Source organism: Hibiscus syriacus, unplaced genomic scaffold (genome assembly GCF_006381635.1).
Source record: "Hibiscus syriacus cultivar Baekdansim isolate YM2019G1 unplaced genomic scaffold, ASM638163v2 tig00110415_pilon, whole genome shotgun sequence".
NCBI classification, from domain to species: domain Eukaryota; kingdom Viridiplantae; phylum Streptophyta; class Magnoliopsida; order Malvales; family Malvaceae; genus Hibiscus; species Hibiscus syriacus.
This window is the reverse complement of record NW_024062729.1, coordinates 763,044-778,683: the sequence shown is the minus strand read 5'-3', so window position 1 is coordinate 778,683 and position 15,640 is coordinate 763,044. Positions and strand designations below refer to the sequence as shown.

Genomic DNA, 15,640 nt, shown 5'->3' with positions numbered 1-15,640 from the left:
TTCATCCCAAATCATCTGCCTTCAAGTACTTCTCTCTCAAGTTAATGATCTGTCGAAACTCTTCAACAGTGTGGAGGTTCAAAAGGTTAGTTTTTTTGGGCAAATTATACCATTGTCCATTTAACTATTTAGCCTTTTTACTTTTATTATCTTTTGATTTTGTCAATCATAATACCTAATTATTTAATAGTATCCAATCAAGTCGGAGATGCAGCGTGGCAGTTAATAAAATTGACATAATTATTCATTTAATTTTCAATACTTATACATTTTATCAATTTAGTCCTAATTTGAATTTAATTTAATTAATATCGTTTGAATGTTTTTATTTCTTTGTTTCTCTATCATTCATAAAGTTAAGAAATAAATAAATGTTTATGTAAAGATTATGGCAAATGGGGTCTTAATATCAAACCCCCGCAAATGCATTTTAATTCTAGCCTATTTTCTTTCTAAGCAGAGATGACACGAGTCACCATTTGATTGGATAAAAATTTATTTAATTAAACAAAATAAAATCAATGAAAAATATCAAATCAGGTGATGAACACGCGTCATGACCATTTGTTTACATATATCACATCCTGATTGATTGCTTAATTTATTAAATTAAATTCAAATTGGACTAAATTGATATAACATATAAGTATTGAAGACTAAATATATAATTAAGCTAATTTTATTAATCCATCACGTCCGTATCTCCTTCAAATATTAACGGCTAGTGGATTGACTGAATATTATAATTAAATAGTTAGACGGTCAGATTAATAAAATTGAAAGATCGATGGTGAAAATAAAATGATAAAATAGTTAAATGGTCAATTGCATAGTTTACCCTGTTCTTTGTTCTGACAGGCAACAAAGTGGTAACGAGTCACTCAACAAGGTTGAGGACATGGGACATGGAACACACCCTTCGCCTCTCCTTTGGATCCCCTTCACGTGAGGTTCTACCTTTTCATGGTAATGTTATACATTTATATAATTGGGATATTTTAATAATTCATTGTATAACATATTTTTGCATTGTATTTTTATTATATAATATTTAAAATTATCAAATATTAAAATGCACTCATGGTAACTACACTTTATATTACTCTTACCCCATCTCGCATGTATACAATATTTGGTGGACCCCGTCCTCTTCGCTCTCCTCGAATTCTGACTCTGCTAACCGTCCGCCGCCGCTTCTATAAAGATACCCTAATAAGTGGTGAACCCTTTGTTCCCATGGACGAGTAAATATTCGATTATGAAGATATTGAAGTCCTCGACAGTGATGTTACAAGAGGGGTGATTAACGGATTGATTTCTATCGACTTTTCTGATTGGGTGCAAGACCTTGCCAATAGAAATTTCAGCCAGACCGTTGTTGTCAAACTTCTTGGAAGGAAAATTGGCTACACAGCCCTTCGTAACCGCCTGTATGATCTCTGGAAACCTTCTCAACCATTCAAGCTTATGGATATTGAGAACGACTCTTATCTTGTCTCCCTCCGCACTCGGTCGGACTATCTCAAAGCCCTCTCGGAAGGACCCTGGACCATCTATGGGAATTATCTTACAGTGGAACCATGGTCGCCGGAATTCTCAACGACGCAGCCTTATCCTAGCAAGATCGTTGCCTGGATCAGACTCCCATGATTTCCCGTCACCCTCTACAAGAGGAACGTCATCACTGATATTGGTAAGTGCATTGGTCCTGTTCTCAAAATTGATTATCACACACAAAACGGCCGCCGAGGGCGATTTGCCCGAATGGCCATCACGATCGATCTCAACAAGCCCCTGGTGTCGAAGTTGATTGTTGATGGATCTGTACAAACTGTGGAATATGAGTCTCTTATGTTTCAACTGCTGTCGTTATGGACACGTGAAAGATATTTGTCCAACTTTCGCCCCCACAGTACCTGATAATTCTTCTCCATGCAACCGTGCGGACACCCCGAATATCCAAGAAAACAACTCGAATCCCTTGTTTGGACCATGGATGTTGGTAGAACACCCAAAGTCCTGGGTCCCGATTTGCTCCCATATCCGAAGCCTCTGTGACCGTTGACCCGCCTCCACCTGCTCAAGCCGTGGCCCCCATGGCTGCTGTTGTACTTGAAACCAATGTGAATGTGACAATTCCTGCTGCTCCTTCCAAAGGTGTCAAAGACTCACGAGCAACTAAAGGGAAATCTCCCCTAGGCATCCGTAAGCCCTTATCTGCGCACACCTCCATCAGCCGACCCAATCGGCCTAGAATCTCCACATGGGTCAGACCAGCAACTTTAAGTATACTTCCGCATCTGCACATGGAAAAGTGATCTTGGATAAAACAAAGCATTCAGCTCTGTCGATCACGAAAAATCTCGACCCGAACTGCATGCCAATGCAGGCGCAAGGAGGAAACACCATTAATCTTAAACGTGTTTGTCCGACCCTCCCTGTTGTTATTGGTGGCCACCCGTTTGAGCCAGGCCCCCTGACTGAATTGATGCAGGACCAGATCCTGGTAACATAGAAGACTCACAAACGGCCACGACCGATGACCAAGCTGATGGCCACGTCGAAGCTATGCACGTGTAACTTCTCTCCTTTCATTATTGTTGCGTTTGTTGAGTTGCGTGTAAGTAGTAGTAAGACTGACTATCATTTATTCTATCGACTTTCCGAACTCCCATCGTATTGAAGTCGTTGGGTTCTCAGGTGGATTATGGCTCTGTTGGTACGACTCAGTATCTGTAGAAGTTTATACCAACCATCTTTGATTCATTCACACCCGTGTCACACTGTTACTAATGAATATTTTCTGGCCACTTTTGTTTACGCTAGTCCTAATGCTTTGAAGTGTAAATGTCTATGGGCCTGGCTCCGTCACCTTGCTTCTTCTATTAATGTTCCCTGAATTATCTTGGGGGATTTCAATGCAACTCTCAACCACTCTGACAGGTGTGGCAATGCTAGCTCTTCTCGTCCGAGTCTTGACTTTCAGAATCTTCTTTTTAACTTTGGCTTAAGAGACATGGGATTTCAGGGGCCCCGGTATACTTGGTCCCTTGGTCTTGTCTCGGCTCGCTTAGACAGGGTAATCTGTAATAACAAATGGGACGAGCAATTCCCCTATGCTGCTATTCTCCATCTTCTTCGGATGCGGTCTGATCATCGGCCTTTACTCCTCTCTGTGGGCGCCACGCCTACTCGCTCTGGTCTTAATCATTTTTGGTACTTCACCGGTTGACTCACCCGTGAAGACTTCCCTAGAATGGTCTTGGCTAATTGGAATTCTTCAACTCCCATCGCCGATGCCATTGATAATTTTGCAAAAGAAGATGACTCTTGGAACAAAACCGCCTTTGGTTACATTGGACACAACAAAAAGATCGTTATGGCGCGTCTCCAGGGAGTGCAAAAAGCCTTAGAATGACGCCAGTCTAGTTATTTGCTCCATTTAGAAACTGACCTCATGGCCGATCTTGAACACCCCTCCTTGATCTTGAAGAAAGCCTTTAGAATGCTCTCGAGTCTAATGGATTTCCCAAGGAGATCGTAATACTAAATATTTTCATCGAAAGACGATGCAACGCAATCGCCGTAACAAAATCTTGGCTCTTAAACTCTCATCTGGGGAATGGTGTCATGATAAGGATGACCTCAAAGAGGAAGCAGTCGCTTTCTACAAAAATTTGTTTGCTAAAGATTATGAGATTCAAGGGCATTACTCCTCTCGGGTTTGCTTTCCCATGGTTCCACATTCACTACCAAATCAGCTTATACCCACATTCTTGAAGGGATTTGGAACAACACCAACGCTCTTTGGAAATTTGTCTAGTCTCTTTCTGCCCCCCAGCTCATTCGCCTATTTATTTGGCTCCTATTCAAACAGCGAGCAGGCTAGACGGAATCTCACTCTTGATGCCTTTTGTTATGCCTGTCGCGCCGCTGATGAAACTGCTCTACATCTTCTTCGTGATTGTTCCGAGGTGAATTCATTTTAGGAGAGTACTCTTCATTCCACAAGTTCGACAGACTTCTTTTCATCTGATATTGGTTCTTGGCTCGTTTCTAACTTGAAAGATTCTTCCATCTGACCGTGTTTCACATCCCTTGGAACCTCCTCTTCATGTCAATCCTCTGGCACGTTTGGAAGCGAAGAAATGAAGAAGTCTTTGCAGGTGAAACGCACGACCTAAGGGAACTTTTCAACGAGCATACAGCTGGTAGTACCGGCTGCAGCTGAAACTTGCTTCTATGAATCTCCTCCAAGCACTCTTCCACTTTCTAAGAGAAATATCTGAATTCTGAGGAACAGAGAAACTGTGAAAACTGCAATATTAAAAATAAAATGTTGTGTTTCAGACCAAATCCTCAGACATTGTTTCTTCTTTCTTTTTTCTCTCTGTTTCTTTTCAGACCTGAAGTTGTTTCTCAAGCCTCACATGTCCAAACTTCACACATCCCAGGTACCATTCTCATTTTCATGTTCTTTCAAGGAAAGCTTTGGTTTTTATTTATGGGATTTTTTGTTTTTAACTTTTCCTTTTTAATTTTTTTTGATAGGGTACCTTAAAAGGTTTGTCTTTGGGAAGAGAGAGCACTGTGAGGTGCTGGCATGGAGGAAGATAGAAAGGAGGAACCTTGGGGAGGGAGATGAAGGAGACGACAACAACAACAACTCGTCTTTGATTTTGGCTGAGAGGAGGACTCATAGGAAAGACCCTCTTAATGATTTTAAGTACACTGGCGGCTAGGACATCAGCAATCAACACTATTTGGCTGTCTGTTTCTTCTTCTTCTTCATCTTCACCTTTTGAGATCCATTGATTTTCACATCGATTTCTTTGCTTAAATTGCAGTCTGTGGGATTTACAGCGGCTCCTTTCTTTGCCGTTGCTGCAGCCTGGTTCATCTTATTCGCGTTATGCTTATTCGTCCTATGTATCCGCCATTGCTGTTGTCGACTAGATTCTTATGGCTACTCTCGGACAGCTTATGCACTCTCTTATCTTCCTTTTATTCTTCACCATTGCTGCAATGCAACTCTCTTTACGCGTGTTTAAAGAACCGTAATATTACTCGCTTAAATGTTGGCCACGTATCACAGTGTCGGGAGTGTTGTTCTGACATCGGCCAGGGAGAATTCCATGCCCGCACGACCAACACACTGAATTATGTCGTTCATAAGGCAGATGTTACTGCCGAAAACCTCAGGAACGCGTCGGATTATCTTTCTGCAGCTAAAAAGATTAGTGTAGATTCAACGATTCTATCTCCTGATATGCAAAAAAGCATCGCTGATGTCGAGAACAAGATCAGCTCTTCTGCTTCGACTCTTTCGACTAAAGCAGCCGATAACAAAGACAGGATTCAACATGGATTAGACGGCACGTAAGTTGAAGCTTGTAGGGTCTTGAAAGTAATGTCGATCGATCATCGAACTGATTTTCGAGCAAAATGTTGCAGGAGATTGGAGCTTTATCATCGTTGCTGCTGTGATGCTCTTTTTGGCATTCCTTGGATTCTGTTAGTTCAATGTTGCTTTGGTTATTCGTCCTATGTTTCTAGTATTTTGTGTTTTGTTTATGCTGTTATTCCGATGAATTGTTGCAGTGCTCTTGGTTCTCGGATTGCAGTGTCTGGTCTACACGTAAGTGAATTACCGACTACCGACACCGGTATCGTTTTCTCCGTTGTATGCTTCGGAGTATGCGTTACTTAACCAATGCAGCCAGGTGATCTTTGGATGGATTCTTGTTGCTGGCACATTTATCCTATGCGGTGTATTTAATCTCCTCCACAAGTACGCTGTACTCGAATCCGACGATGTATTCGACGGTGTATTCTACTGACTAGAATCGTCTCTTTTGCTTCACAGTGTCACCGGAGATGCATGTGTTGCTATGGATGAATGGGTTCAGCATCCAACGGCACATACGGCGCTCAACGACATTCTGCCTTGCGTGGACAATGCAACAGCTCAAGAGACCTTATTGCAAACCAAGAATGTCAGTCACCAACTTGTAAATGTAGTGAATGGCATCATCAATGATGCTGCCAACCGTGATTTGCCTCCAGAATTGGCACCATTATATTACAATCAGTCCGGTCCGATGGTGCCGATCCTCTTCAATCCGTTTCATTCCGATCTCACGGAGCGTATGTGTACAACCGGTGAAGTTAGCTTGTTCAATTCCTCGGAGGTAACCGAAGACAGGGACGATGACTTTTCTGTACGTAAATTGAGTGACTCATGACTCTGCCTGTATCCATTTTGAACAGGTTTGGAAGAAATATATCTGTAACGTCTCTGCATCCATTTTGTCAGTGTGATTAGGGTCAGTCCAATTACGGGATTTTGAGTATGATAAATTCCACTACGTGTCAACTTTTATGTGGGGTTTACGAGATAAGGGGTGTGACCCATTCAACTGCAATGCATTATCTTTTCGTAAAAATGAAACGGATAGAAGTAACCCTTCAACGATTGCTCCATTGGATGAGATATTTTATCTTATTTTATAGTGAGACTTAATTATAAAATAAGGGTCTAAACTATAGTATTTTTCATGATTTTTGAACGATCTTGGCATATAAAGTTTGAAATGGTACTACTTTATGTATTCGGATCGTCAACGGCGGTAATTTCCTTCGTTAAGTGACCCGGGTCATAATTTAATAATTTTGAAACTTTTATTTAAAAAAAAAATTATATTTTTTATAAAAAACAAAATTTTGAAATAACCTCAAAACTTTGAAAACATTCATTTCAACCCCCAAACCCACGCTAACCGCCACCCTTTGTCGTCGACGAAGCTCCACCATACTTCACCTCCCCCGGTGACCAAACCCCCTACGAAATTGTGACAGATCGACGACGAATCTACGTTTTATACCCCGTGAACCCTAGGATGAAAATCGTGATCACACGCAATAATAACGGTCAATCGACAGCAACTACGGCGGCGTATGACTAAGATGATGACAAGTATTACATCGATGGCAGTGGTCATGGCCAGAAAGAACTACTAAGGTAGGTTAGAGTTAGGATTTTGGGGTTTTTTTTATGTAATTTAAGAGAAATTATGGTTTGACGGAAGTCGCCCATGATTGATTGTCTCCCTATTTGACCACAAGATCATAGTTTATTCATGTGCGAGTAGGTTTTTCTACCAAGTGATGAAAGCACCAAGGGGAAACAGGATTCACTTTAGGGAAATTAAACAATAAAATTAAAAAAATAAAACAATGATGTGACAAAAAGATAATAAAAGGGTTGTCTTTATCAAAAACAAATATACATACAGTTGTTATATAAAAGCCATCATAATCATCAACACCATCGAACTTAATTAACTAATACATAGAGTTAATATTATTTACAACTTGAAGTTTGAATTAATTGATCTTACATGTCTTTATATGTTATCCTAATAAGTTAAATTTAGTGGACAATAAATTATATTATTTGTAGAGGGGAAGGAAATTAAATTACTTGAGGGTGAAGGTGAGTTTGAAATGGTTAACCCACCTGAATTTTAGTTGGCTTTTGGAGAGCGTTGAAAGATATTAGAATTTAGAATGTTAATTGAGTAGTGTCTTGGAGAAGAATGCCCTTTTCATATTTTTTTTATCTCCAAGTTTCAGGGTTTCGTCACGATTAATCTAGATGGATTCACGTCGCATACAGTGGCAACGTCACGTATAGTTAAGTTCCTTATTTTATTGATGGTGTCAACTCTGAAATTTTAATTGTGCCTACCTCTTCAAAAATTTTGTAACTGGTGTATGTGTGTCCACCCTAAAAAATATATCTTGATCCGCCTTTGGTCGCACATCTAATTTTAGTGAGTGAATCTTCTAGCGAGGATTTTCTGCATACGCAAATGACCTTTCATATTTCTTTCGATATAATTGTGATTACCTTATTGAGTGGCTTCAACTATCGATAGCTAAAAAGAATATTATTTTCTCTTGAGGTTTTGTGTTTGAATAGATGTGTTTGTAGAGTGTGTACGTTGTCAATAGTTAAAAAAGATCGTAAACATATATTACATTATCATCACTGAAGACTATTAGAAAAAATATATCGTATAATCAAAATCAAACTTAATAAATGTAATATACAAATAAATTTATAATTAGTAGTATATAAATAAATTAATAATCAGAATATAATTAAACATAAATTACAATAGATAAGGAATTGCCCTTGTTTATTATATGCATAAATCGTATAATCAAAATCAAACTTAATAAATGTAATATACAAATAAATTTATAATTAGTAATATATAAATAAATTAATAATCAGAATATAATTAAACATAAATTACAATAGATAAGGAATTGCCCTTGTTTATTATATGCATAAATGTCAAAAATAGCCTTTAATATTTATCATAATGATTGTTTTGCCCCCTATTCATTTTTTGGAATATTTTGGTCCAACATTTCACTTTGGGGGCAGAAAGCTCACTAAATAGATGAAAATCATTAGTTATCACATGATTAACAATCTAATATAAGAGCTTTTTAATCTAAAACGAAAACTTTGAGGGCTAAAATACCCTAAAAGAAAGAATAAATGACCAAGTGATTATTTTACAAATTATTAGGGGCTTTTTTAATCTGAAATGTTATGGGCTAAAATGTCCCAAAAAACTAATATAAGAAAAAATATAACCATTTTGATAAACGTTATAGGTTACTTTTAACGTCATGCCTTAATTATATTACAACAAATTTTGAGCAAAGTTGGGAGGTTGGTCTTATTCTAATAAGAATGTTGGCGAATTCGGTGGCTGATGTGTTTACATGTATGGCTTGAGGATGTCTTGTTGGAGAAGAATTTTTTTATTTTTCCCTCCAGTTCTAAAGATTCGGTTTAATTAATCTGGACCGACCCGGATCGTACACCTAACATGATGAGTTAGTATTTCAATGAAAATTTTCTGCACAATGATTTGAACATGAGACTTACTATAAGTGTCTGCTATAGTCTTCCTGGAGGCTGCTGGAACTGAATGTTTTACTTCACTGTTATGTTTTAGTACAACTAAATAAACCTGAAACACATTAATTATGTTAGTAATAAGTTTTTGGTGCAATAGTAAAATGTAGGGTAAACTACAAATTTAGTACTTAAACAATAAGTTTTGGCTCGTTTTAGTATCTAAACTTTTAATTTTTTAAAATCATACCTAACATTTAGTTTTTATTTCATTTTAATATCTTGTCATTAAAAACTTAATGCGCTTAGCACCTAAACTATCAGTTTTGGCCCGTTTTAGTACCTAAACTTTCTTATTCTTATTTTCAAAACTTAACGTTAAAATGAATCAAAAATTAAAGTTTTTAATGGCGGGGAACTAAAATAAGATAAAAAACTAAACTTTGTGTATTTTGAAAAAAATAAAAATTTAGGTAATAAAACAAATCAAAACTGATAGTTTAAGTACTAAATATTTATTTTACCCTAAATATTAAAAATATAATATTTATTTAACAATACAACTTCTAGTGAAATAGTAAAAATAATATATTAAAAAGTAATTTTAAATTTTAAATATAAATATATAAACTAGATACAAAAGATACTTGTAAATATGGATAGACCGAGAGGAGGGCGGTAATCCCTTAAAATTGTTAAATTTTTATACATTTTAGATACAATTTATATATTTTTTATTAATTTTTTACTATCTTAAAATTTTTTAAATTTATTTCTCACTTAAAATTTTATAAATTTATTTCTCACTTAAAATTTTATAAATTTATTTCTCATTTAAAATTTTATAACTTCATTCTTTCCGATATAAAATCTTCCCTCCCTCTGACTCAATAGGGAAAGGTCCTATAACATCACTAATAAACCCATTCACATTCGGGTGTCTTTTTATAGGTCATTTGACGGTATAAATATGTAAAAATGAGTGTGGCTTGGGAAGCAAGATTAGTAATCAAAACATGACGAGTCATTGTAAGAGGGAGACAAGTTTTACTGTAACATACAGAGAACCTGAGCCTAATAATTGTCCCTCTTGACGTTAAGAAATGGATGCTGCACCTAATTTCTTGGACATAAATCTGCCTTTCCACCGTCCCTTCTACTTCATACCACTCCGACTAGGCCCCTCTTTTTCCCCGCTTTGTAAAGGATAATTCTATTGTAAGATAGTTTTAGTATACCGTTAATAAATTTTTTTATCGGAAATATTGATAATTTTTTAATATTTTTAGTAAAGTATTATATAAAATATTATTTTTAACAGAAATATTAATTTTGTTATCTAATTTTCAGTAGAAAAATAACATTTTAAGTAGTGCTCAATATTAATATTTTTGGTAAAAAATAATATTTTATATAGCACTTTACCGAAAAAGTTAAGCATTTTAGGTAGCGTCTAATATTAATATTTTCGACAAAAAAATAATATTTTAGATAACATTTTATCATAAATATTAAAAAATATCAACATTTTCGATAGGATATCTTAGGTGTATCTTGGTGTCGTATCTTAGACATCTTCTTTGTAAAACCTATTAAAATAATTTTGTTTCAATGCTTTTCCAATAATTATTAAAAAAAAGGGTATACTACACAAATGGTCAGTTAGGTTTGATTAAATTTTTGTTTTCCCCACTGAACTTTCAAAAATTATAAATTAGTCACTAACATTATCGATTTATTACAAAATAATAACCAGACATTGAGGCCATTAATCTCAGTGATAGAAAACTGATTTGGACTGTTAAATACTTACATGGTCCGTTGGTAGCTTCCCTCGAGCGTTCACTATTAAAAACAAAAACTTATTCAAACTTTAGTGATTATTCTTATAATTTGCCCTTAAAAGAATATTATCTTATAATCCTCCAAACTAATTAAAAGTAATATCTATAATTAAAAAACACTTCTAATACAATCACTATTTTAAAAGCCTAATGACTGCCTATATAATTTGTTTTTATTTTTAATAGCAATGATACTACAGCGGCAATTTTCCCAATAAATCACCGGTGATCGATATATTTATCGATCTAACACCGGTCAGATTATATTTCCCGATCTAACACCCGTAGCAGTAAAGCGAGCCCCCTGAACCGCGCTATACGCTGATTTGGCACCACGTGGGTATAGCGCGCCCCTTTCCCCGCGACATACGGTGATTTGGCGCCACGTGGGTATAGTGCACCCCCTGATCCGCGCTATACCTGCGTATCTGACACGTAGAGTATAGCGCGGTGCAGGGGGCGCGCTATACCCTAAATACCCAGCCCCTCACATCCCAATCCTCCCTATAAATACCCCCATCCTCAATACTTTTATCACACCAAATTCTCTCAAATTCTCTAATTTCTCTCAAATACTCTCTTTTTAAGATATATTTATATATTTTTACTATTATGTATTTACTTTATTTAATATTTTACTAATATAATTCTTTTGCAGATATATAATGGAAGGCAATATACTTCGCTCGGATGGAAATCATATATCTATACACTTTGCTGATACGGTAACATTTTAACGTTTAAATTTAATTTAAATTATTAGTAATATTTAGTTGATTTATTTAATGCATGATTATTAGATTAATAATTAAATATCTCGACATTTTACTGATACGGTAACATTTTAACGTTTAATTTAATTTAAATTATTAGTAATAATTAGTTGATTTATTTAATGCATGATATTAGATTAAGAATTAAATATCTCGACACTTTGCTGATACGGTAACATTTTAACGTTTTAATTTAATTTAAATTATTAGTAATAATTAGTTGATTTATTTAATGCATGATTATTAGATTAAGAATTAATTTTTGTAATTATTTATTTTTAGGAGAAAGATGTGTATTAGATCCTTTTATTAGGAATCTTAAGTTAGTGATACCCAGCCGTGTCTTGCCGTATTTAGTAGAGGTTGGATTCGGTTACATAAGTAAATATCAGGGTCACTGTAAGATAGAGCCAGACCTGATTTCTGCCTTAGTAGAGCGGTGGAGGCCGGAGACCCACACATTCCATCTTCCGTGCGGAGAGTGCACGATCACGCTTGAGGATGTTTCTATGCACCTGGGGCTTCCGGTGGATGGAGATGTGATATCGGGGATAACTTTCGGTTCTTGGACTATTTTGTGTCGGGATAGTCTAGGACGTGTCCCGGAAAATTTATCGGAGGTAGGATACCGTTAAATTGGTTAGATGCCAATTTTCGGGAGTTGAGCGTAGACGCCTCTGAGGATGAGGTTAAGATGTATGCATAGGCATGCATACTACAACTGATAGGAGGGTTGTTGATGCCGGACAAATCGCGCAACCTAGTTCACTGCATGTGGTTGCGACATCTTAGCGACTTTTGTCTCGTCGGATCATTCAGTTGGGGCTCAGCAGTTTTGGCTTTGCTGTACAGGGAGATGTATAGAGCCACTGACTACAGGCGTAATGCTATCGGCGGATGTCTCCTGCTGCTGCAGTCTTGGGCATGGTATCGATTGCCCTTTTTATGTCCCGTTGTGAAGAACTCATTCGTATTTCCACTACTTCTGAGGTAATTATAAAACTGATTTTGTATATTAATAATTTTATACAGCGTATAACAAATTTTTTTCCTTGAATAGGTGGTCTACTGATAGGAAAAATCATCAGGAGCTACCTGATGATTTAGAAAAAATTAGGGTGCTAATCGATCAGAAGGCTGGCATACATGTATGAATTTTAATGTTTAAAAATCGATTTTAGATTATAATTATAATTAGATTATTATTTTGATAAAATTATATATTATTTGTTTTAGTTTGAATGGGTGTCATATTCTACTGATGATGTGAGGGCGGTGATCCCACCTGAGTTGAGGGGTCTATCAGATGTTTGGATGGCAATGGTCCCTCTGATCTGTTATGCGACCGTCGAGTGGCACTCCACTGATCGCGTGCTCCGGCAGTTTGGTTGTTTTCAACCAATTCCGGAAGCACCTCGAAATATGGACGAGTTGCATAGCTTAGATAGAAGCGGCAAGACAATATAGATTGGCTGGTGAGGCATCATGGGTGGGTCGTGTTGTGGGAGGATCGACATCGGCGCATTCCCCTAGAGAGCCCATTTTTGATGACCTCTTGATGTATGCTGAGGATTATTATGAGTGGTTCAACAGTAACGAGAAACTGTTTCTACTTCCCGAGGATGCACGAGGGCAGACCTTTCCACGACGTCGATAGAGACGTTCACCGACACAGCACCATCGTCCCCCGACTCGTGGACGGAGAGCGGGTGCTTCCGGTTCATCCTCAGCTGCACCAGCAGGACCTTCCCAGCAGCCACCACAGCCATATATGATGTCGCAGCCATATATGATGCCGTCATCGCCTTTCCATTACCAGATGTCGCTGCCGCCGCCTTCACCTGGTTTTATGACCCCGCCACCGCCACCGTCACAGATGACCCCTCCTGGAGGCTATTATGGGTCTATGTTTGCTGATCCGACTTCGGGTTCATATGCTGGATATTTGGCGGGTTCAACCTCATCACTCATGGCCGCATCACAGACACTTCCTGTACAGTTTTCACACTCAACGATGTCTGGGTTTTCTCAGTTTTCGCAGGCCGGTGGGATAGTCAGTCATACACCTCTAGGGTCTTTATTCTATGGAGGTGCTTCATCGTCATCAACTCCTCATCAACCTAATGTACCTGCTCAGGACGACGATGATAGCAAGGAGTCAGAACCAGTGATACGAAGAAATCCTCATCGAGACCGACAACCACCGCCCTGCGGAACACATTCGCGACGCAGGCATCGATAGAATTTTTTTATTATATTTGTATTTACTTTATTTTTGTTTAATTGTAATTTTTTATTATTCTCATTTAATACTTACTTTATTTTGTTAAATTTGTTGGACTTTTTTTAATATATTTCAGTTAATTTTGTTTATTACCATTTAATATCAGTTATGTAATTTGGTTATCATTTACTATTTAATTCTTATTGTAAGTTTGTCGTATTTAAATACCAAATTGTTATTAGTTTGATAAAATTTAATGATTGTGTTCGCTTTTTTAATCTTCATCAGCGATTATCGAATGACATTAACTTGAAGTAAATGCAAATTAAAATACAAGAATTATTATTTGATAAACAAATACATCATTTCCTCATCAATTGTTACTTGATGACAATAGAAGTGGACAAATTTTTCTAGTGTGTCATAGGTTTCTACAATTGCCACATCTTCTATCTTATCTAGATCTTTCTCGAATATCCATATCGCAATGAATTCGATTGGATTTTGGACGACCACTCTCCCTCAATAAACTCAGATTTGGTACAATCGGAAGCCAATCTTGAACCTCATCAGGGTCTTTGTCATTACATATGGGGGAAACTCAAATTCGTATACCTTAAAACTTCAGATATTAGGTATACGAGATCCACAAAATGGTTATAGTCTTAACGTGTATGCGAGCAAACTGCTATCACATGAGAGCATGGATACTTCAGAGCTTGAAAAAACCTGCAGTCGCACGTTCTGTCCCTTAGATTTACTCTTACTGACACAGCTTCAATCCTTTGAAGAGGGCGCGACAACTCTGTGACACGAAACATTTCATACCTTCTAGAGAAGCTTGTTACAGACATTCCATTTAATGCAGCAATTTTTTTCTGTAGATCTGCAACTAATCTAGGGTAATAGACATGACCGCCTTGCATCCAGGTTTGTGCTTGTCCCCCGAGCTTCGCAAAAAGCGCCCCCAAACAAAAATATGTAGTTTTTTACCAAAGCCGCTACAGGTGAGTGACGTGCACCCTTTAAGGTTGAATTGATCGCCTCAGCCAAGTTGGTCGTCATATGTCCATATCGATATCCACCATCATATGCGTTCGTCCACATTTCTTTATCGATGAGGCTGATGTAATCGTATCCTTCCTCGTTCTTCACCTGCAAATCTTGAAGCATTGATTCAAACGTTCGAGGAAGTAGTTCGTAACCTGATCAAAAAATGTATAACTTACTAACTTGCTTTCTTGCAAAATTAAAATGATCAAAAAATGTATAACTTACTAACTTGCTTCACTTACCCATGCGCACAATTAATTGACGCTCATCATTCTTCTTGTACCTTCCATGATAGTTCGCGGCAATGTGTCGGAGACAATACCAATGTTGGACAAAGGGTGGTTGCCACGTTGGACCCAAAGACTCCATTGCTGCTTTGATCCCATCTCCGCGATCTGAAATGACACAATTTGTTTCCCTCGTGATAACATGTACACTTAAATTTAAGAGGAAAAAAGCCCAATAATCTGTATCTTCTCCTTCGACAAGAGCAAAAGCAACTGGAAGAATGTTGCGATTGCCATATTGGACAACTGCCAATAATAAAACTTGCTTGTATTTTCCATACAAGAAAGTCTCGTCGATCTGGACCACAGGCTTGCAATATTTGGCAGCATTAACGCACTGTGGGTAACTCCAAAAACCCGGTAGAATTTGCATCGATCGCGAAGAACTCGATCATATGGTATGCATAGGAGGTTTTGAAGTCCATAATTGTCCCAGGATTCAATGTCCGCACCAGCCTAAACCAACCTGGAAGTTCGTTGTAAGATGCATCCCATTCGCCATGAAGTTTGACAATGGC

At 37.4% G+C, this 15,640-nt stretch overlaps 1 protein-coding gene across 1 annotated transcript; it reads left to right on the top strand.

The window, feature by feature from the left end:
• Positions 1-5,414: 5,414 nt before the first annotated feature.
• On the top strand, positions 5,415-6,321 carry LOC120124235. The gene is made up of 5 exons (XM_039142941.1): positions 5,415-5,514; positions 5,602-5,638; positions 5,720-5,791; positions 5,867-6,191; positions 6,271-6,321. The coding sequence occupies exons 1-5, from the start codon at positions 5,487-5,489 to the stop codon at positions 6,319-6,321; spliced, it is 513 nt and encodes a 170-aa protein (XP_038998872.1). The 5' UTR covers positions 5,415-5,486.
• The last annotated feature ends 9,319 nt before the right edge of the window (positions 6,322-15,640 follow it).